At 42.7% G+C, this 24,007-nt stretch overlaps 1 protein-coding gene across 4 annotated transcripts in view; it reads left to right on the forward strand.

Annotated features, from left to right (window-relative positions):
- Positions 1-21,729, forward strand: part of NSMAF (neutral sphingomyelinase activation associated factor) — a 59,999-nt gene extending 38,270 nt beyond the window's left edge. For 3 of the 4 annotated variants that reach the window (XM_037892571.2, XM_037892572.2, XM_037892573.2), the window contains 14 exons: positions 320-440; positions 836-967; positions 2,610-2,652; positions 3,105-3,268; positions 7,178-7,286; positions 7,847-7,905; positions 12,311-12,378; positions 13,918-13,985; positions 14,242-14,365; positions 16,027-16,110; positions 17,251-17,401; positions 17,818-17,920; positions 18,752-18,861; positions 21,338-21,729. In XM_037892571.2, coding sequence (XP_037748499.1) covers positions 320-440; positions 836-967; positions 2,610-2,652; positions 3,105-3,268; positions 7,178-7,286; positions 7,847-7,905; positions 12,311-12,378; positions 13,918-13,985; positions 14,242-14,365; positions 16,027-16,110; positions 17,251-17,401; positions 17,818-17,920; positions 18,752-18,861; positions 21,338-21,432 — 1,431 coding nt within the window. In that variant the 3' untranslated portion in view covers positions 21,433-21,729. Of the gene's footprint in view, positions 1-319; positions 441-835; positions 968-2,609; positions 2,653-3,104; positions 3,269-7,177; positions 7,287-7,846; positions 7,906-12,310; positions 12,379-13,917; positions 13,986-14,241; positions 14,366-16,026; positions 16,111-17,250; positions 17,402-17,817; positions 17,921-18,751; positions 18,862-21,337 lie in introns of those variants that run through there. The other variant, XR_005224329.2, reaches the window with a different exon arrangement.
- Positions 21,730-24,007: the final 2,278 nt, after the last annotated feature.

Consider the following 24,007-nt stretch of genomic DNA (forward strand, 5'->3'; position numbering starts at 1 on the left):
TTATATCTGATCTTAAACAACTGGCTTACCTGAAATGCTTTAGAACCTTGGCCTGATATGTTTGAGTCAGAGTTCTATTTGCTATTTTCAGAACTTTAAAATTGAATCTATACAAGACTTAGCTTTTTATCTACCTTTAAGATGCTTTGGGGGCTTTCCAAAATGTTGACAAGTTTGTAATACTGTAATGTTACAATACTCCATGTGTTTTTAGCAGTGTTGTTTCAGTATATGTATTGATTTATTTAATTTAAAATTATAAAAAATAAAGGAAATCCTGAAATGTTTTTCTTCCCTCCCTCTTCCATCCTCGCACTAGCTGATTCCAGAATTCTATGAAAACGATTCCAGTTTTCTAGTAAATAGTCTGAAGCTGGACCTGGGGAAAAGACAGGGTGGAAAGATGGTTGAACATGTAGAACTTCCTCCTTGGGCATTAGGTAATGGCACTCTGAATGCTTTTACTAAACTCAATACTGCACACAGTTTACCTTCATTGTTTTCAGACTCTTGGAATCCTTTGTCTTCCCCTTCCCCCCCCTCAATTTTATTTTTATCTTCTGTTCTATTTGCTGTTACAAAAACTTAAATAACAATAAGTGCAGCTTTTGGAGAGGAATAGTCTAAAGTGGCTATTAATAAATGAAGATCATATTCTTATATGAATGTATAAATCAAATACTTTTTTCAAAATGTTACTAAATAGCTGAAGTAGTGTTATTTTAATAAATCTAGAAGGTTTCTCCTTGGAATGTCTGTGGGGGTGAGAGAGAGGAGAGTTCAGCCACATTTAACAGTGGTAGATTTCTGCACTGATTAAACTTTCTCTTGTTAGATCCTGATGACTTTCTTCAGAAGTGCCAAAATGCCTTAGAAAGCCAGTATGTGTCAGAACATCTCCATGAATGGATTGACTTAGTATTTGGCTACAAGCAGAAGGGAAGTGAAGCCATTGCAGCCCACAATGGTAAATTGTAAAATTCTCTAAAGAATCACTTTTTTGACATTCTAGCTAAACTCGGATGGAAAACGTAACTAGCAAGGTTTCCATGCTGCCCTGCATTCTTTTGAACCTGCATCATGCCTGTGCTTGATCCTTCAGTAATTGAGAAAATTGCCAATCCTTTTCCACTGAAAATAGTGACTCCTCTTCTAAAACTTATTCCCTTTCTTGTAATGTCTGTCTTCCCGGAATACAGTATATAAATGAGAAATGTTTGATTATGTATTGTGTGTAGCTGTTGCACTTAAAATGACAGTCAAGGGAGACCGACAATATTTTTGTCATTTACTCAAGTCAATGATAATGGCAATTGGGTGCTGAAATAGTCTCTTGTGTCGTTTAAAATGGGGCTGGCACACAAACAATTTGTGTATTTCACGTTTCTGCCCAAAAGTTGCAGCATGAAACTTCAGGTTTATATGGGTAACATTGGTTTCCAAGAAGAAAGTGAGAGGGAAGGGAAAGGATAAATAGGTCGCTGGGCTTCTCTCTGTGTGCCACTCTAGCGACAATAAGTCTTTGACTCACGATGTTTCCTCTTTTTTAAAAAATTTTTTTGTGATCTTTATTTTGAGTCTTATTGCTCTGTCTTTGCTGTAATTAGCCCAGAATATTAAGACATTGTAAATACTGAAAGAAAAGTAATACATTCTTTTTTGAGTGACTGAAAACTGTTTTGTAGCATCAAAAGCAGTTCTTTCATGATGAAGTTCTCTGAATTAAACTATTGAAAGTCTGCTACATCAGAAATCTGGTGTCTCGTTTAGTTGGGTTTTTAATACATTAACTAACTTCTCAATGAGGAAACACATAACATTTTGCCAAACCAAGTGGATTTCAGAAAGAGAGGGGGAGTGGATAAAACACCTTTATCTGTTCTAAGCATCTTCCCCACCACACACATTCTTGAGTTTCCTTTATAACCACCTCTAAGCCAAACAGCCATGTCGTCAGTTCTCTCCGGTCTTGTTACATAGCTTCAATTTAGATGTAGCTGAATGTGAGGCACATGTAGCTTAGTTGTATTAAGCTAAGTTTTATGTCTCTGAATTACATTCAATGTTTATCTTCCTGGGGAGCAAGAGATTGAGATCTGAAATCTATCCTAGACCTATTAGCAATTGAGTCCTTCAGAGATCTAATGAGGAAACAATAATTGAGGGGAGGGGAGGGGTGTGTTAATACTGAACTAACCCTAAATCACCAAGCCTCTCAGCTTATCACTTAATCACAGTTTACAAAATTCTCACTTTCTTACAGATATGGGATTAGTCCACTGTGATGATGGGCTCTTATAATGATGTAATAAGATCACTGTTGTGTATCCAGTTACTGAGAGTCTTTGAAATCACAGAAAACATGCTAGTGAAATGCACAGTCAGGAAAAGTTGTGTCTGAAACTGTTTTTTCCTCTTTGGCCTAGCTCATACTTTTTCTGTTTGGCTTGAAACAAACTATAATTTGCAATAGGTGTGAGGTGGGTGGAATTGCCTAGATGTGTAGCACAGTTAAATATTTATGTGGTTTACAGTTCATGTGTGAGTTGAAAAAAATAAGGCATGTTTATCTACATTGTGCAAATGGCTCTCTTTCCCGCTTCTTTCAGTGTTTCATCCATTAACTTATGAAGGTGGAGTGGATTTGAACAGGTAATTAATGCTTATAAGCAATGTTTGGTAGAGTCACGTATTAAATTTCTCTTTATCCCATAGAGTTCCCTGTTCACTATCTAAGTGCTCCCAACAATTGAGGTAGCCATTCTGTTTTGGACTCCGGAAGACACTGACCACCAATCTTACCATTGTAACAAAGGTTGTATTGAAGGACTAAGTTCTCAAATGTCTGTGCAGTTTGAGATTTCAGTTACACTGATACAAGTTGGTATATTTGCAGAGTAGCATGCATGCAATTACTGCTTTTGTACACACAATCATGGTTATGTGCTTGCATTGCAATTCTCTGGTCAACTGTGTAACAGGTCAGTTGTGTATGCCTTTACTGTGACTGTATTTTACAGCAATAACTGCACACATGTGCCTACATTTTCAGAAACAATCTTTCTGTCTTAAAATACTTCACTGAACACTTTGCTTTTCTTAAGTATTATGGACCCCAATGAGAAAGTAGCTCTGTTGACGCAAATCTTGGAGTTTGGACAGACACCGAAACAGTTGTTTACAACTCCTCATCCCCGGAGGATAATACCGAAGTTCAAAAGTTTGTCTCGAACATCGAATCACAATGTTTCCATAGCTGAATCTCCAGGTAAACGTGTAAAAGAATGGTAGTTATTTTTTGTATTGTTATCTGAAAACATAACTGACTTGACCTTATTTCTGGGAGGGTTGTATCTTTTTTGTTTCAGAGGTTCATATGTTATATAACTTGCTTGGCTGCTTTCCCTGTAAGTCATGGAGAAATAACTACCCGAACCAAAGGCTCTGACAGAAAACAGACTTTTGCCTGGCAACTCTTTTTATTTTGTTTTAAACAATCAGAAATGGAAGCATTGTCTTGTTGAGCTCTGATTATTCAGTTTGTTTCTTAAAATTGTTTCAAGGGTTTAAATGAACATCAGACTTTACTTCTGTCATCAATATACAGGCCTATAAATATACAAGTCAATAACTCCTGCAGTTAATATGCAAATTACAGCACTCAGTTTTTCTATTCTATGTGGTGGTGACTTTACCAAAAAAAAAAAAAATTGAATTCTGTGACCTGTGAAGTACCAGATTGACAACAGTGGCAATCAAATTAGTATGTCCACAGCATAGGTATGGGATGCCCACTGGCAGTGCAAGCTCCACACAGTGTCCCACTAATGTACTTTTAATCCTGTCCTGGAAGGATCACCTCTAGGGTGAGAGGGTAATTCAGTTCCTATGTCCACTCAATCATTTAGCCACCACTGAAATGGCCAACAAGGGTGCCAGTCAAGATGGTGGCTCTTGTGATGTGGACAGGGGGCCACTTAGAATTGGACTAAAATGTGAGACCACGTATATGCTTAAATCGGTCTCTGTACCAGATGACTGTAGGGTAGCTAATGTAGTGCTGATTTTTTAAAAAGGCTCCAAAGGGGATCCTGGCAATTACAGGCTGCAAGCCTAACTTCAGTACCAGAGCAGCTGGCTGAAACTCTGATAATTCTGCTTGTTACTAGACATTTAGATAAACGCGATATGTTGGGAAAGAGTCAACGTAGCTTTTGTAAAGGGAAATAGCGCCTCCGCAATCTATTGGAATTCTTTGAGGGGGATCAACAAGCATGTGGGCAAGTCATTACAGTGTACTTGAACTTTCAGAAAGTCTTTGACAAGGTCCCACTCCAAAGGCACTTAAACAAAGTAAACACTCCTGGGATAAGAGAAAAGATCCTCTCATGAATGACTAACTGCTTAAAAGATAAGAAACAAAGGGTAGGAATTAATTATCAGTTTTAACAATGGAGAGATGTAAATAGTGGGGTCCTCCAAGAATCTGTACCAGGACCAGTGCTGCTCAACGTATTCATAAATGGAGGGGTGAACAGTGAGGTGGCAAAATTTGCTGATGATAAAAAATTAATCACAATAGTTAAGTGATTGCGAAGCTGACTGCGAAGAGTTTCATGGGGATCTCACAAAACTGGGTGACTGGGCAACAAAATGACTGGCAAAATACATTGTAATGCACATGGGAAAAAATATTCCCAACTGTACATACAAATGATGAAGTCTAAGTTATGAAGTCCAAGAGATCTTGAAGTCATTATGGATAGTTTTCTGAAAACATCCATTCAATATGCATCAACAGTCAAAAAAGCTAACAATGCTAAGAACCATTAGGAAAGGGTGCGTTAGATAATAAAACAAAAGATATGATGATGCCACTATATAAACGTATGGTATGCCTGTTTCCTGGGGTTATCTGAACCCAAAAAAATGGTAACTAGTCTGTGTTTTCTAGGCAGTTTCAGGACATAAATCACTAGGGACATAGCTCGTCTGTCTGATAAATGATTGGTGTACACACAAGTGCTTTCAGCCAAAAATCCTTGTTTTTATTGAGTCCAAAGCATACATCTAAGATAACAATAGTCTTGAGCACCCCCAATATAGTTACCCAAATAGATGGAGATTGTGTCAAGTGGTCAAGAGTACATTTCCAGTGGCCAGCTTTTCTCCTAGCTGCGGGGGAGTTGTATGTCAGTCTCTTAGCTCATCAAAATCCTCTCCAAAACTTCTCCAAATTGCACACCCTAACTAATCTCTTTTATAAGTTGCTCAAAACAAAGCACATAACTCATAGTAACCCCTAATGGGCAAATAATTTCCATAGCAACAGCCAGAAAAAAAAATCTTATTAGCAAAGCAACTCCCACACCCAGATCCAAGGTCAGCTATCCACACTCCCTCCCCATCTCATGAGTCTGTCATTTTGTCTCCTTGTCAGCAACAATGAAGCTGTACAGCTGTTTTGTCTGCTCCGGCAAAGACCAAATTATTCCTGACTATGTGGTGGTCTCACTTCCAAATAATGACGGCTGAATACACAAAATGGCTGCGGTTATGTTAATTACAGTTTGTCATAACATGCCCACACTTGAATACCACATGCAGTTCTGGTCATCCCATCTCAAAAAGGCTGTATTAGAATTGGAATGCAAGGTGCAATTCCAAGATGCAGAGAAGGTGTTGGAATTATTAATGTTTATGAAGGGTATTAGCATGACACTAATTTAACCATAAATTCCTTTATTAAATTCAAAGGTCACATGGGATTTATACAATTGCTCTGAACATGCCTATAAAGTCTAACTAATAAGCAATTTGCTACACCTACAGTAACAAAACATTTATAGGCATTTGCTCCAGATACTTACAAACGGGCTAAATGCATCCATATTGGTTGGTTCCAAAGTGGTCAGGCAGGTATTAGCAATGCAGCTTTTAAGAGTTTCCTTTCTATACCTTTTAACAAACAAATGATGTCCTTTCCAATTACTGACTTCAGCTAAAGACCAATTTGGGACAAATCCCCCTTATTTGCAGTCTTAGGAGATGGTAAATTTTATCTGGATTTTCTCCCCAAGGTCTTTCCTCCCTATCTCTTCCCCTCCTTGCTGATCAACATTTTTTCTTTTACATCTGGTTCACATCGGCCCTCATTTTTTAAATAAGACTGGTGCGTGGGTCGTATTGGCTCATCTAAAACTGATTCTGCTTCCCGCAGTTCCCATTGGCCGGGAACGGTGAACCGCGGCCACTGGAAGTTGTGAGTGGCTGTACCTGTGGACGCTCAGGTAAACAAAGCGTCTCGCGGCCCGCCAGGGGCTTACCCTGAACAAGCCGCGAACCAAGTTTGGGAACCCCTGCGTCTGAAGCAACTGGCATTGACCACTATCAGAAGAAAGGATACTGGGGCTATATGGACCATTGGTCTGGCCCAGTATGGCCATTACGTTCTTATACTCTGTAAGCCAATAACTGTGCTTTTGACCACCATCTTAGATTTATACCATTTTCCTCATTCCCCTATTGGGTGATCTTTAACTTTGAAGTAAAGGAGTGACAATACAGGTTGCTATTTTAAGTAGAATATCTCTTCCAAATGACTCTCCTAGAATTAATTCTAAAATTATGTTGGGTGGTTTGTCAAAATAAGATTCTATTAAAAAAAATTCTAGAAATTTAAACATTTCTAAATCGTGCTATGTATTCTCACGGCTTGGCAATTCTTATTGACTTGGTGGTAATCTTGGTAGCAGTTGCCACATAGTTAGCTCATTTAATTTCTTTAAACCCCCATAACCTTTGAAAAACATAAGCCATAATTTTAAACCTACAACTTTACAGAATTTGACTCTTAAATACATGAACATAAAAGTGGCAGCCAGTCATAACAGAAGAACATACTGTCTAAAAACTTCTGATCCATTTAGGAATTAACCAGAAGATTTCTGGCTATTTATGTTCTTGAACTTCTGTCAGTAAATATAGTGGGACAGTTAAACAATCTGTCATAAATTCTCTCCTCTCTATAATAGAACTGGAATGATAGAGATGCCTTTTTGTATCATTTTAATGTATTCATATTTGGTATAACTTCTACTCATTTATTATCTGAAGTCTTATTTTTTTTTAATTTTCAATTTATGACTTCTCGTTTTATGGTGGTATTTTATTTTAGTTTCTCCAAGTGAAGAATCTTTTGAAGATTTGACAGAAGAAAGTATAACGCTTGCATGGAACAACATTGCCAAACTAAAGTTAGATGAGCAACATAAAATTCATAAAGAGTAAGTCTTTGTAGTGTCCTCATCTGTGGTATAATTATTTCAAAATCTATTAATCTCCTGTAGTCATCCTGATAGTTATTGGATCACATGTTTATCTGGATGCATTGTGTGAAGGAAAGCTTCAAGAAGGTGCATTCCTACATGAGATTATCTGGTTGTTTGGCAGTGAAAAATGAGTTGTATACTAGGAATGGGCCTGATATCTTAACAGGCATCTTATTATTGGCTGACCCAGTAGAGGCTAAATGATTTAAGTGGGTGTGGGCCAATTTAGGCTTTCACCACCTTAGGCAGGTCCTTTTTGGTTAGGGTTGAAGCATGCTGGCAGAACAATGTGGGGGGAACTTGCACTGCTCCTTCTAGTTCTTTGGCAAGGTCTATTTTGTGTGTAGAATTGTGATGCTCAACAATCTACAACAATCGTCTTAATTTGTTTGTGTCTAAATTAACCCTTGTGAAGATCAAATACTGAATTGCAGCTGTAAAAAAGTCACTGTATAGTATGATTGTTGATTGAAATACCCTTTGAATTCACTTCCAAATTTATTTGCCTTGAATAGGGAAATTACTGGAATAGCAGTCTCTTGCAATGGGTCTTCAGTTTTCACTACATCTCAAGGTGGGTATTCTCGTACAAGTGTCTCCTTGTAAGACACTGTGATGCAAACATTGCATCACTGTGTTATAATGTCTTGGCTTAATGAAGTTTCATGAACCATCAAAAATTCATACCACTCAAAGTATACTTTCTGCTTTTTGGATGGGATTTGCAAAAGTGCTTAGCATTGGCCTAGCTCTGCTGTTCTTGAATTCATGCGAGTAACTTTACTGAAAACAGAGTTAGGCCAATGCAGTGATTTTGAAAATCCCATCCTTAGTTTGTTTTTTTGACTTTTTCAATAAAGTAATCCACTTTTTGACTTCTAGACAGGCTTTAATGACCTGTCGAATGCAAAAATCTGTTTCAGCCTGTACTCTGGAGCCACCATCAGCGTTTCCATTATGCGTCTGTGTCTCTCAAAAAACATGTGAATAGATACAGGATTAAAAATCTTCAACAATAGTCTAATGTGGTGTGAAGGCTTCTTATCTGAATGAGTTTGGGATAGTCAGGTTATCCAGCTCATGCCAAATAAATGTTAATAAAACTGTGTGCCACATTACAATGTGTATTCTGCCATATATTTAACACACTTAAAACCACTATAAAACCAATTTTAGGTCACTTTTTATATACATAGTTGTCATGCTGTTGAAGTTGCATCTTGAAAATTTGCAGGTGCCAAGTAACTGAGAAACTGATGATGCTGGTAACTTCTCTTTTCTAATGTTACAAAGTTCTTTGAGTGATTGCTCATGTGTATTCCACAGTAGGTGTGCATGCTCGCCACGTGCACCAGTGCTGGAAGTTTTCCCCCTAGCAGTACCCATAGGGGGGAGTGCCCCCTGCCTGGTGCGGTATAAGGGGAGCTGCACGCTCCTCCCACCCTCAGTTCCTTCTTGCCGCCAGTGAAGGTGCGTCGGAACTGCTCTGCTCCAGCTTTGCTGTAGTTCGTTCATTCAGCGTTGGTACCTGTAGTTAATTAGCTGTTTAGTTAGTTTAATTAGTCAGTGAGCCCGGGCCAGGGCATGCCCAGGGGTTTAAGTCTTGCGGCTCTTGTAGGTGTTCTATGCCAAGTAGTGACCCGCACACAGACTGTTTGCGCTGCTTGGGAGAAACCCATATCAGCGAAAGGTGCAAGATTTGCAAGTGATTTAAGCCTTGGACCAAAAGAAAAAGGGATATTAGGCTCCGGGCCATCCTGAGGGAGTTGGCGCTGACCCTGACCCCGGCACGCCGCTCTGAACTGGTACCTGGCACCGCAGCATCGGTACGCGGTGACCCTCTGGTGCCATCGACCAGTCGGCACCATTCCCCGTCCACGAGGCACGCCAAGAGGGCCAGGAAGACTTCCTCTTGGCAGCGGCACCAAGGGAAGTCTGAGACAGAGGCTAGGCCCATATCAGGTAGTCCTTGATCCCCACTGGGCCCCAGGCCTCTGAGTCACTTTGAGCGGAATAGCCCGGCCCCTTCAGAACAGGCCTCTCTGGATGTCAGGATGCCATCCACGCCTGAAGCCCTCCAGGTGGCCCGGGACGTTATGTCGATGCTGGTGCCTGGAGTGCCGCCAACGTCGGTTCCGTGCTTCAGAGGCAAGCCGCCGCTGGGATCTTTGCAGTCGCCTCCAGCCCGGTACCGGTCTTGGTTGAGGGAACGTTCCCAACGCCGATCACCGCCCACCAATCACTCGGGGCAGAGTCCAGGTGGATCACCCTCAACACAGACCAAACTGTCTGGCTGGGTTCCGTCCAGATGGGACTCACGGCACCGCTCGTCCTCAAGGAGCGAAGGTCGGCGGGACCGCGGCAGGCGTCGCCATCAGTCCTTGTCTTGGAGAGGGTACCGCAGTCAATCACAGCATGGTCGTTGACACTGTACTTGCTCGGACTCCCGCTCCAAGTCTCCACCAAAACATCACAGCCCCAGGCATTGATAGCCGGCGTTTCGCTATCGTAGGTCCGCCCGTCAAGGCCGTTTGCGAAGCAGCTGTTACCGCCGGTACCGGTCCTCCATGTTGAGATCACGGTCTCGTGGCCATCATAGATCCCGGCACCGCTGCTCCTCCCAGTCTAGAGACAGCAGCAGATCTTATGCCAGCCTGGTCTCCATTCATAGCTGTCCTTCGATGGGGCAGGCCAGCCAACCTGAACAGCCGGCCCCGCCAGTGCCACAGCAGGTGCAGTGGCACCGAGCATTGTGGCCAGCCCAATGGTAGCAGTGAGCATCGTGGCTTCCGGCGCAGCCCCCGGTGGGAGCTTGCTCGGTGGCCGGAGTTTCGGGGGCACCGTCGGCCTCCTTCTCCAGACCCCCGAGAAAGGAGGCGATGGGACGTGTGTCCTCGGCACCATGCCTGGAGTCCGACCAGGTGGTGGACCCTCCGGTGCCGGCCAACACCCAAAGCACCGCACCAGCCTCTTCGCCCTGCCCAGAGGAGGCGATTGCGGCCCCGCCCCCCTCCATCCTGCAGGAAGACTTCAGGGCCCACCAAGAACTCTTAAAGAGAGTGACAGCAAGCCTCCACTTCCAGGCAGAGGAGATGGAGGAGCCCTCAGACTCCCTGTTTTAACGTGTTTTCCCCATCGGCACTGGGTAGGGTGGCCTTGCCTCTCCATGAAGGGGTGGCTAAGATTTCAAATGCCCTGTGGCAAACACCGGCCTCATTGGCCCTCATCTCTAAAAAGGTGGAAAGCAGGTACGAAGTACTTGCAATGGGGCATAAATACTTGTATACCCACCTGGCGCCCAACTTCCTGGTGGTCGAGTGGGTCAACCGCAGGGAACAGCAGGGTCAGCCAGCCCCGACCGCAAACAACAAAGACTCTCGGAGACTGGACTCTTTCGGAAGGAAAGTTTATTAATCTTCGAGCTTCCAGTTACGAGTGGCAAACCATCAGGCTCTCCTGGGCCAGTATGAATTCAATCTGTGGGGCTCCCTGCCCAAGTTTAAGGACTCCCTCCAGGAGCGTGATAGGAGGGAGTTCAAGGCGCTAGTGGAAGAAGGGGCAGCGGCCGCTAAGGCATCCCTGCAGGCAGCCTCGGATGCTGCGGACATGGCCGCATGATCAGTGGCCTCCATGGTGTCCATGAGACAGGCTCCTGCTCTCTGGGCTGTCCAGCAAGGCACAGTCTTCCAGGCAGGATCTCTCGTTTGACGGAAAAGCTCTGTTTGCGGAGGAAACGGATACAAGGCTGCATGGCATGAAAGACTCCCGCACAACCCTCCACGCTCTGGGCCTCTATGTCCCGGCTCCAGTAAAACCTAAGTTCAAGCTGCAGCAGACTCCCGCCCAGGCCGCCCTCCCAAAGTATGAGGCCGCCCATTAAAAGCAGCGGGACTATAAGAGACGCCCTCAGAGGCAGTCTTGGCCCCTGGGTCTTCCAAGGGCAAGCAGGCGGGGAAAAGGCATTTTTGACGGGACGCTCGGGGGCACTCCACCAGCCCTCATCAGGGATCCACCCTCAATAAAGCTCCCCTTCTCCAACTGGTTGGGTGCTTTCCTCCCAGAATGGTTGCGGCTAACCTTGGACCAATGGGTCCTCAACACCATCTCCCGGAGTTACACCCTCCAGTTTACTTCCTCCCTGCCCAACCACCCCCCACCTCCGTCCCCCTTGGGGGACCCCTCGCACGAAGCTCTAGCAGGAGGTGGGGTGGCTCCTAGGTCTAGGAGCGATAGGGGCGGTGCCGAGGAGTTTGTGGGCAAGGGATATTACTCCCATTATTTCCTTATCCCGAAGGCCAAAGGGGGGCTCAGGCCCATCCTGGGCCTCCAAGATCTGAACCAGTACATGGTGAAGCTCAAGTTCTGCATGGTCTCCCTGGCCTCCGTCATCCCTTCCCTGGATCACAGGGATTGGTATGCTTCCCTCGATCTACAGGATACGTATTTCCACATCTACATATTCCAGGGGCACAGGTGCTTCCTCTGTTTCGTGGTGGGACAGAACCGTTACCAATTCACGGTCCTCCTGTTTAGTCTGTTCACTGCCCCCAGGGTGTTTACAAAATGCATGTAGATGGTAGTAGCCTACCTCAGACGGCGGGGGGGTCCAGATAGTTCCCTCTCTGGATGATATCAGTGATGAACAACAAATCAGAATGTTTAAAGATTACACCTTCAGCATACCTCCGTTATCTTGTATAAAACACTAGGACTGCCTTTCCCTTCAACTCCCTGTTCTCCTTCCTCATTCACTTCTTCAGAGTTAAGAAAGAAAAATGCTCAGTAGTTTCTGTATTTAACAGTAGCCTACAATGTGCCTCTTATAGTGACTTTTTAGAAGTGATGTATGCATCCCTTGCCTGCTGTTAGAACTAAATATTTCAATATTCACACAGGAGCAAAAATTATTAGTTTAGGATAGAGTATTGCAGTACAGTCCTGTTCTGTCTTCATAATTACCTTCCTAATGTTTGCATTAGATTCAACCTTGAAGATGTTTTCTAAAGAATCAAAAACACTCCAAAGAAGTATATCCTTTTCAAACATGGTGAGTAGTTGTCGTCATTAAGGGAAGTCTTCCTGAAAGCTACCCACAGAAAGATGTCCCTTGTCAGCAGTATATCAATGAAATGCCAGATTTGCCTTTGTTTCCTTCTCTCTCCAGCCTTCTGCATTTTCTCTTGCATGAGTAATTTACCGATGTGGGGTGAGGTTCAGTACTGTGCCTCCAAAGAAGCATAGCACAGCTCGCACCCTCCTAGGTTTGGGCTGCTCTGAGGCCCAGAGTAAACCTGGTGTTGTAATTGAGACCGTCCGGGGGTCTGCCTATATTACATAAATTCATCACTGGTTGTCTAAGGCCAGCTATGCTGCCCCGAATCTCTGCAGCACTACATGCTGTCTCATGCCCCTGACATGTCCCCTGGACCAGGGCTTGCAAGGGGATCCTTGGAAGAACATCTTTTGTCTATCTTCCTCAGTTCTGTGCCAGGGGAGTTATCCTCCAGAGGGAGCTGAGTCTTTTAGAGCCTCTTTACACAGCTCCTGTCATTTTAGTTAACATAAAGGGTTATAAACATAAAGAATCTCACCTGTGGCATTGACTAGGCTGCTGCTACTTCTGGCTGTTACTGCTGTTTTCTTTTCTTTAGTATTTTTTTCCTAATCCTTGGCCAAGGAGCCAGTTTCTCTCATTAATGGGCCTTGTCTACACTGGCATTTCTCTTAGTCTCCTACAGGTGCGGTGCAGCTACATTGCAGAAATGGTGAAACACCTAGTAGAGACTTGTAGCTGCCTTTCTGCCACTGTTACACCTAACCCTGCTTTGGGCAGGTGTAGCATGCAAGGCAATAAAAACACCAGCAACAGAACTACACAAATTTTCCCGCTGTTGCTGGTAGTGCTGCTGGTTCTATAACTGCAGCAAATTTCAATAGACAAGCTAGTGTAGACAAAGGCCTTAGCACTAACAGCGCTGTCCTTCCTTAAATTGATAGCTCTGAACAAGCGAAGAATATCTAACAGGGCTGCTTTTTTACTTATGCACTGCAGAGAGAATACCCTTTCACAATCAGAAAAATATAATCTTCCATGCACCCCTTTTCATGAAAATATCGTTCTCTGACTAGTAGTTATCATAAGATGGTTCTTTGGCAGTGTAAATATAGAACCAAAGCTTCCTTTTACTTCGGTGGTTTTAGGTGTGTTCAGTATTTGCTATGTCTCAAGTGGATAGGTAGCTGCAAAATTGAAAAGCTTGCTCATGCAAATAGGATGAAGCAACGCACTGTATTCTTGAAGCATGAACTAAGATTTACTGTATCCTCTATAACATACTGGAGGGAGCTGGAACTCTTATGCAAAGCTGGTAACTCTCTTATGTTGACCATAGTGAATCCACCATCCTTTAAGGCAGTAAGAGTTCATCTCGGTCACCATCTTTTTTTTTTTTTTTTTTTTTTTGAGAACATGAAATGCATAGGATGTAGATACTGTTTGGTTTTTTCCCAAATACGTGCTAATGCACTTTAATTGACTTCTATGCTATCTGGCACTAAATTGAACACTGCTCTGTTTTCCTTATAGGCTTTGTCATCTTGTTTAATCTTACCGGGAGATACCACTGTCATAAGTTCTTCGTGGGACAATCATATGTGTGTATTTATTTTGTGGATTATATTTAATCATACCTTTTTTGGGTAACTGTGCTTTATGAAACTTCTTTTGAGAACATGGAAGTAAGTCGCTGTCGGGAAGCATTTACTCTTTTTTTATATATATATATTTTTTGGCCGATTTCTATCTGCTATTTAGAAATTATAGAAGCTAAATTATTTTAGCAAACTTTTTATAGGTTTTAAATAAGTTATCTAAAGCTGTACTTTCATAACTAATACTTTTTCCTGATAGCTATTTTTATTCAGTCGCATTTGGAAGACGGCAAGACACCCTAATGGGACATGATGATGCCGTCAGCAAGATCTGCTGGCATGATAATCGCTTGTATTCTGCATCTTGGGACTCCACTGTAAAGGTTTGTGTGTCAGCCACTTCACTATTTATACTCATGGTTTTCATTAAGGTGATAGTGGAATACTCCAGAGTTCGTGATAGTAGCTTTCCTGTTGCTAACAAAGATTGCTGTAAGTGTGTCTTTATGTCCTTTATAATTAAGGCTGCAAGTTCGTCGTGGAGATCATGGATTCTGTGACTTTCCCTGACTTCTGCAGCGGCTGGCCCTGGGGCTGCCCAAGCTGCTCAGGTGGCCCCTGGGCCAGCTGCACCAGCCGCTGCTAGGGAAGTCTTGGGTTACTGTCTCCTCCCCCCAGCAGCAGCAGGAGTTTGGGAGGGGTGCTGGGGGTTGGGGTACAGGAGGGGGTGAGGGCTCTGGGAAGTGCTTACCTCGGGGGGGCTCCCCGGAAGTGGCAACATCCCTCTGCTCCTAGAGGATGGCACAGCCAGGGAACTCTGTGTGCTGCCTCCACCTGCAGGCACCACCTCCTCAGCTCCCATTGGCCGCGGTTCCCGGCCAAAGGGAGCGGAGGAGGCAGCGTGCAGAGCCGCATGGCCGCACCTCTGCCTAGGAGCTGCGGGATGTCGCCGCTTCCAGAAAGGCACGGAGCCAGGAGGGAGCCTGTCAGCCCCACCAACCCTCCCTCCCCCGCACCAACCGGGATCCCAGGCCGCCCTCCCTCGGCACCTCTGGGCTGCCCCTTTCCCCAAAGTTAGTTAGGGGTCTATAGTACAAGTCACGGAGAGGTCACGGGCCGTGAATTTTTGTTTACTGCCCGTGACTTTTATTAAAAATACCCATGATTAAAACGTAGCCTTATTTGTAATAGCCCAGTGGTTTTCAACCTTTTTTCATTTGTGGACCCCTAAAAAAATTTCAAATGGAGGTGTCTTTGGAAATCTTAGACATATTCCACAGGTTGAAAATCACTATTCTATGGTAATGACAACTTTTGCGGACCCCTTAGACATCGTCTGCAAACCCCCAGGGTCCCACAGGTTGAAAACCACTGTACCTTAAATCCACTCAAAAGTTAAAGGTAATGCAGTACTTAAGTTGAATATCTTGCAATGGTGCCAGTGCTCTATGATCTGCATTGACTATCTGTTGGGCTTTGAGTAGAAATTAAGGTGTTGGCTTTGCCTTATAACTATTAAATGGAGTAAGATCTGCCTAATTAAAATATCACCTCTCCCTGTCTAATACTGTCATAGTTAGAATCGGAGACCTCCCCCCAAACATTTGTTTTAAGAGGGGGAGCATTTGGAATTTTGAAATTTGTCACTGCCCTTAAGGGCATTCTGCAAAGTCTGTCTGTTTGTTTGGTGGATTGTTTTATCATGTTTTCTTGCTCAGTGGGTAGAGGATGCTTCTGTTTGGTTCAGTGGAATCTGCTGCTGCTGCTGCTACTGACTGTTTTTAATTGTTATAGACTCAGTTCTTTGTGATTTGTCAAGAGAGCTTAAAACAGGCAGGTTTAATGTTTAAACCAAAACAAGTAAAAGGAAGAATAATTCTCAACTTAGAAACAAGGAGGAAGTTTCTTGAACTGACCTTTGTACAGCTTTTAGTTAGCATAAACAACTTACCTTGCAGTGACAGAGCTAGGTAATTAAAAGAAAAGTTAACATGACCAGTTGTCCTAATGCTTGTTTAAACAAACTGCAATGTTGGTATTCTAGGTGTGGCACTGTGTTCCTGCAGAGGTTCTGGGCACCAAAAGACATCAATTTGAATTGCTTGCTGAGTTAGAACATGATGTTAGTGTGAGTATGGAAATGTACACATATATAACTTCTAATCAATCAAAGACTATAGTCTGGAGTTACTTGACAATATCTCAATTAAGCTTTTAAAAGATCTGGCATAAACCAACAAAAGTGAAAATTCTGAATTAAGACTACCATTCATCAAAGGCTGCCACTTGCTAGATATTGCAAGAATGCCAAGACTAGGATGGACTAGAATAGCCTAAGGGGAAAGTGAAAGCTAACTCCAAATATTTTTCTCTTTTCTTAAAAGAATTGGTTCAAGTGTCCACTTCTGGAGAGTGGAAAGGTTGTATAAACAAATGGGTTTTCTTATTATTGGTCTGGCACTACTTGTGGTGTGTGCAAAGGGTTCATGGGCTCTTTCAGTAAATCAGAATAAATTTGTCTGAAGTATTTGCATCCTCATGCCTTCTGCACAAATACCAAATTTGCCTGTTTAGCGTTTTTAGGTAAAAGTCTGACTTGTTTTCCATGTTTTGTACTTTGCTATGATCTATGTTGTCATAAACACCACTGTGAATATCTAAATACATTGTTCGTGTTTGGCTCAAACATACAATTAAAAATAAATATGGGCAGATACTGGAATATAAATGTACACAAATCCGTTAACTTCTAACATCATTCCTGCAGAGTATTTAGAACACTTGTATTGAAATTTCTTAAACCTCTCAGTGGATTTATTTATAGATCACAAGGAGGCAACAATGCCTGGTAAAATTTACCAACAGCATCCAAGGATATCAAAAACAGATGGGTTGGGCAAAGCGCAGGCTAGTGGTTTTTTAGACCTGCTTGCTATGGTTAAACATTTCTTTGACTGATTACAGCCTACATTTCTAATTAGTTATCTTCTCTTGGATAAGATCTTAAATGTCAATTCAAATGTCTGATTCTGCAGGAAAAAGAACGCTTATAAATCTGCTTAAGACTCCATTTCCTGCTCGCATATAGTTGGCAAGGATTTTACATTTTAAAAAAAAGTCAGGATTTTATATAAAAATATGTAATCAACTGATGTCATAAAATTGGATGCTTATGGAAGACAGGCTTGCTTTGTGAACACTTAAAGGTCTATCAAGAATGCCCATGTGAGAGCTGAGTAAAGGAATAATGTGGTACTTAATTGTCTAGGTAAATACTATCAACCTAAATGCTGCAAATGCAATGCTGGTGTCCGGAACCAAAGAAGGCACTATTAGTATTTGGGATGTTACTACTGCCACTATGTTGCACCAACTTTCATGTCATTCAGGGACCGTGTATGATGCTGCTTTTAGTCCTGGTATGTTGTGTTTAAGTCTCTTCTAATATGCAGGTGTTGAGAGAGATGAGAATTGCTAGAGGAATCTCTGTCTTTGTATAGCTCTACTGTACATTGATATCTAGATTTTTAACGTAATTGTAGAGTTTTAGATCTTCAGTTATAGTCAGACACAAGTCTCCAGGTTTTCAGTGCTTTACTATACTTGATGTTAGAATACTTTTCTGGGCTAGTTATAAATTGCTTCAGTTTTTTTGCTTGAAGATTTACTTACTCCTCATTATCTGAGATGTGACTGAAATAACTGCTTTTAATTAAAGTATGTTTTCTGACCTACCTAACTAATGTGCAATATTAGTCATCATTCCTTCCTTTGACCACTGGAAATATTAGATATGCAGTACTGTACATGTTTAATACATTTAATTTTTGTATAGACAGCAGACATCTGCTCAGCACAGGAGAAGATGGCTGTTTTAAAGTAATAGATGTGCAAACTGGAATGCTCATCTCTTCTATGGCCTCAGAGCAGCCTCAAAGGTAATGCTGAGAAAAAGCTCTGTGTGAAGCGCAACCCCTTCTAGCTACAGTGGCTGTATGGATAATTGATAGTTATGTCTCTGAATTATAGTGGGGGCAGGAAGTGGACATCTGTGTTTGCATCAAATGCCCAAAGGGAATGTGGAAATGACACAAATATGAAACACTTCTAAGGTATATGTCATCTAGGAGAAATGGGGTCATCTTAACAAGAGATGCATGTATCAACAGATGGAAGTGCAAAGGTTGGGATTCTGTGTGCATTGCCTGCTGCCGCCACAGTTTCTCAACTTGGATGCTAAAGCTAGGCACTTCTGTAAATAACCAGCCTGTCAGATGTGCTAAGCAGCTGCAGTTTTCACTGAAATTAGTGAGAGCTGACACTGAAAATTGCTACAATTAATAGATGCAAGTTTGTGTGTAGTTCGGCAGCTGTAAAGCATCTTGGATTCAAAACTTGTTAGTTTTGTAGTATACCAAAAACTATAGAAGTGTCAGCCTTGTTATCTTACACTGAAGAAAGTATCAGTTTTAACTTGAGGGGCTCTTTCCCACCTCTCTCTACTCAGACTGATCTAGTGTTTCAGAGCATAGAGCAATACGATTTGTGCTTTAACCTATCGACAGCCAGTTTTCTTCATTTTTAAAACTTTCCCTTTACCCTTGCACCTAACTCTCAGTGCTTAATTCATAGTGCAGCATTGGCCTCAGTGCTAAGCAGAACAGTTTCTTTTATGCATAGGTGATGGACTAAACTAACAGGTAGAAGAGTCTTAAATAATGCCGCCACTTAATGCAAGTGGGATAAAAGATTACCGAATTATTTTGCAGATGTTTCAAATGGGATGGACATACTGTTTTATCAGGAAGCCAGTCTGGAGAATTATTGGTTTGGGACCTTCTTGCAGGAAAAGTTATTGAAAGAATCAAAGGACATACAGGTGCGTGTGGAGTACTGTGTAATCTCCTCGGGCCAGATCCACAAAGGAACTTAGGTGCCTAAACCCCAGTTTCAGGGGCCTACGTCCCAGTTTTAGGCTCCCCTGTGATCCCTGTGGTGCCACCTACTCCTGTGGCTTCTAAACTCACTCAACCCCTAAATTTTTGCTGTAAATGTTCCCTCAGCACCTGTTTCTGCCTCTGCACATGCAGACTGCTGCCTCCCTCTAGGTATCTGGACACCTATCTCCTGTCTAGGCCCCAGCACCATCCACAATGGGGGGAAGATAGGTGCTACTCTGCGTATCTTGCCTGCAGAGCCTGATCTGGTAGACATGCTCAGAGCAGCCTAACTACACACACAGCAACCAGAGTGTGGCGGGGAGGAGGACTCTCTCTTTTAACCTTCAGCACAATGGCTAGGGTACTCCCCAGGATGGTGGGAGGCCCAGGCGAGTCTCTCCTATTGAATCTGTTCCACTTTAATTCAATGTTTGAATAATTAAATGTGAATTGGGCCAGAGGGAGTGAGGTCATGTCTACACTATGGGCGCTACAGTGACACTGTTAGTGTTGTAGCTCTGTAGCGTAGATACTTCCTACCGCAGCAGAAGGGGTTTTTCCTTCATTATTGATGATCCACTTCTCCGAGCAGCAGAATGCTACGCCGGGGGTTCGGTTGGCTTAACTATAGCACTAAGGGGGTGTGAATTTTTCACACCCTTGAGTGATGTAACTAGGTGAATCTAAATTTTAAGTGTAGACCAGGTCTCAGGGTGACTATATAGTCCACTGGCTTCAGCGCTCAATTGAGTGGGGGGAACCCCCTCTTCGAATCCCTTCCCTCATCAGGCAGAGGGGGAATTGGTCTGTGATCTTCTGCATCCGAGGTGAGTGCTCTAATCATTGAGCTAGTGGTTATAAGGGAGGTCCTCCTCCTTCTCTTGTTTTGTGTGGAATGAGACAGGCACCTAACTTATTGCTGCAAAAAGGGGCTTAGGCACCTAAGCTGCCTGACTTCAGGAGAGGGGTTTCTGGCTGTGGGTCATAGGCAGAGAAAGGCACCTTGCTCCATGAGAAGGGGGGGACTGAGGATACACCCCTCTTATTGGCATCTCCCCTGGGCTGGCTTGCACAGCTCCTCACCTAGCACGCTGGCTTTTGTGGAACCCCTTCTCTCTCTCTCCCCATGTTGTGTACTGTGAGCCCAGCACCTAATTCAGGCTTTGTGGACCCCATTGTTCCAGTGATTTTCTAGGCACCTAAAAGTTAAGCATTGCAACACCCTACATACCTTTGTGAATCTGAGTCCCAGTTCTGTGCAAGGTTCCTTTTTCCAGAGGAGCACTGTACTCTGACATGGGTCACAGAACAGTTACAATTTCTGACACCATCGCCAGTTTAGGTGAACTGGAATTTCGAATCAAATGACAGTTGGATCAGATGCTAAATTTAAGACATAGAAAGTCTCCCATTGGCTTTAGTGGAAGATGAAGAGGACCCTTCATCTCCCTTTATAATGCTGCTGGCCCACAAATAATGGATGATCTGCCCCTTGGTGACCTGATGGGAAGAAGAAAAAAAAGATTAACAGGAGAAATGTTGATTTCTACTGATTTGGATGTTGCAATGGGACTGATGAAAACAGGCTGCTCTAATAGCATGCAAGGTCTAGTACCCAGGTTTCGGCCGCAGATGTGAAATTTTGGGAAAGTCAGAGTTTGTATTTTCCACATTTAATAAAACCTAATTTTGAAAAATCTGTCCAAAGTCCATATATTTATTTTGATGTCAAATTCAATTTTACAGTCAGCACACTTTAAGGTTCAGTGTGTTAGTCTGACCCAAACCTGTTTCAGGGCATCTAAAGGCTTGAAGATAATACTATCTAGCATCAGTTCGCTTGTAAGGTTTCCCTTGCTCTTATGAGGGCTGGAAACAGCAGTGTAATAAAAGCTTACTTGTGGAATTCAGCTCTGCATGGAGGAGTGGAATCTCAGCAAACACACGGTTTCTGGCCATATGCTCCCACTGAAGTGTATTGTAGGATTGTGTAGGATGCCAACTCTGATTTTAACATGTGAGAAATGGGTCAAGTGGCAGGGGCTAAGAATGCAGTGAAGGGTCCTCTGAAAGTTGGGCTAAAGGAAAACTCTTGTAGCCTTCGGCCAGTTGACTAGAGTGGAAATGGCTGTGGCTAAATTGACTCATCCAGTTCAAAAGACTGCTAAGGGTATGCAGTGTGCTAGAGTTAAGTATACATACTGTAAATGAGATCACGGGTCCTCACTGAGCATGCTCAAGCAAGAGAAATTTTAAGGCTGTGCTGTTAAATGCTATTAATTTGATCAAAACTACCCATCAAATACCTCTTGCAAACTTGTTTTTAAAATAGTACTCTTCTGATTTGTTCACACTTCTCAGATATTCCCACTGTATTTGTATCTAACACAAAATTCAATTATCTGTTTTTCTCAGGTGCTGTAACATGTATGTGGATGAATGAGCAATGCAGCAGTATTATCACAGGAGGGGAAGATAAACAAATCATGTTCTGGAAACTGCAATATTAAGTGCCTTTTCCCTACAGATATTTAAATGAACTCAACATATTTTAAACCAAACTTTGTAAAGGAACTTACCCATGTGCAATGATGGCTGCTGAAGGTCAACCAAAATAGAAAGCTTGGTTTATCTAAAACTTTCTAGCTTATGGTGACTTCATTTAAAGCTCTTGTACTGTAATTTCCATACTGTAATATTTTTGTTTGTATTTCATTAAGGCTGTCATATTGTCTCAACTTGAAAATGCTTGTCTTCATTTGAGATGAGACTTATTTTTCTGTAATTAAAGAGATTTTAACTTGCAATCACTGTGTGATCTACTTGAACTGCATCAAATAGGGTAGTATGTTTAAATCAATAAAGCAAGCCTCTCTTATTTCCGCAAGGACCACGTTCATATCATCTTTTTTTTAATTGGAAGCTTCTAAGCAAAAGCCCTTTCATAAACCTCTGTGCTCTCTACAAATTTATTAGAAGGAAACATGATCTTCCCTTAACCCTATCACTCTGAAGAGTCTTTCTCATCTATCACACCTACCTGCTTCCTAGTATAGTAGAACCTCCAATTTCTTGTGTTGAACAGGGGCTAAAGGAGGAATCTTTTTACTCATGAACAAAGTGTTTCTATACCTGAGGCAGCTGTCATACTTTAGTCACCTACAGGACAGCTGCAGTAGCTCCCACTTTGTACAGGAGAAACATTTGTTGTACTCCAAGGGAGCAGAATTGGGGGTTGTGAGAAAGAGGTTACTTACCAATAACTTGTTCTTCCAGTTGCCTTTGTATATTCACACTGGTGCCTCTTGGTGTTGAGCTGCAGACTCACCATAGGGGTGGACATGTGCATTCAAATGCAGTGGTGATTTCAGCACCTTACTCCTACATGTGTCCTCCCAAACTTAAGTTCTGATTTTTTTTTTTTGTACAACGCAGAGGGGAAGATGCAAGTAGCGTGATGGCAGAAGGGACTGAGAACAGTAACCTCATCTTATTTTAGGCCCCTGTGTACCCTCAGCAGGGGGAGATTAGTGAGTAGTGCCCCATGATGGACAGTGAATGAGGAGTTCTGTAGATAAATGTGGACTAGCACTGCTCTCCCAACTGGGCATGAATGTGAAGTCTGATTAATAGTGCTTGCTGATTGTATGGCTGGTGCTGCTTTGTGAATAGGAATGTGCCTGAAAAAAGCCCCAGATGCTGCAGCAGCTCTGGCAGGAGTGCATTTTAATCCTAGGAGCATTGTGGTTGTAGCTAAACTATCAGCTCACTGTATACATCTTTGTATCCTTCCAAGGAGTGTCAAGTTAGAGCTGAACCCTAGGTTACCAATTGATTCCCTTTGTTCCACTGGCAGAATCTAGTAAGGGGCACCATCATTAAAACTTGGAAAAATATTTTGCCCAAAACTTTTCCAGTAAAAAATAGATTGTTAAATTGAAAATTTTGCCAAATTGTTGTGGTGGTCTTTTTTTCTGAAAAAAGGACTTTTTTTAAAAAAAAAAAAATGAAGGGTTTTGACACTTTAGAAATGCTTCCATTTTTTAATGTTAAATGCTCAAAATTGAAATTTTTAATTGTTTTAGTTTGACCCAAAATTAATTTTTTGTAATCGCCAGAAAACTGAAAAGTTGGTTATTCACTTAGCTGTCCTTGTGGTGTCCCACAAGCTGGTAAGAAAGAGCCAGGCAAACTGGATAATTGGCCACTCAAAATCTACTGAGCCAGAAGCAAAGGCATTCTGCGTGAAGATCCATTTCCTGCTACTCCAGTCAATGGTCATTGTGATGGGTTTGGTCACAGAAACCCCCTTGGGACTGTCTATGCTGGGGCAGATGTAATGTCCTGGTGAAGGAGCTGGTTTCTTAGCTTCAGTAAGAGCCTTCATGGAATACTGCATGTAAGGATACAGGAGAAGCTAGAGTGGATGCTGCATTATGGTATTTCCATGATGCCTGATCTGAGGATAGAAACAGTATTCTGAGATCAAGTCCTGGGATCCTCCAAACTGATGTGGAAGGGGCTCAGGATATCAGATTAGCACTGAAGAGCTAGGTGTGGGGCAGCATCAAAATGCAGCTGGCAAAATGGCCATTAGGCACTGTATGCAGATGGTGTCCTTGGGATTTGTAATGGTGAAGTGTTCAGGTTCATCAGTGCTGAGAGGTCCAGTGGATGAGATGTGTGGAAAAGAGGTGACAACTGCCATTTGAGAGGCCCCATACCAACCCTATATTGATGGGAAAGTGTGCTTCCTCTTATTTACATCTCCCACCCTTGTGGTGAGCTGTCCTTCCTTTCCCAGAGGGTACTCTGATGGGTCCTGTGGAGCAGTTATCAGTGCTGGAGGACAGGCCCAGTAAAGGACTCTGAGCTGGTGCAGACAGCAGTAGTGCTGGTTGAAGAGGTAAGACACCTGAGTCTACACAAGAGCTTTTGTAGCCTTGTGAAACAGGATGCCTTCATCTCAGTGCTGTACTATGAATCAACATTGGGGCAAAGCAGTGTTGGCTGATTCACCCCATAAGTGGTACTGATGAACTCCCACCTCTTCAGTGGAACAGTGTGCTGAAGCCAAAGTAGGGG

The sequence above is a fragment of the Chelonia mydas genome, chromosome 2, assembly GCF_015237465.2.
Source record: "Chelonia mydas isolate rCheMyd1 chromosome 2, rCheMyd1.pri.v2, whole genome shotgun sequence".
In the NCBI taxonomy this organism is placed as follows: Eukaryota; Metazoa; Chordata; order Testudines; family Cheloniidae; genus Chelonia; species Chelonia mydas.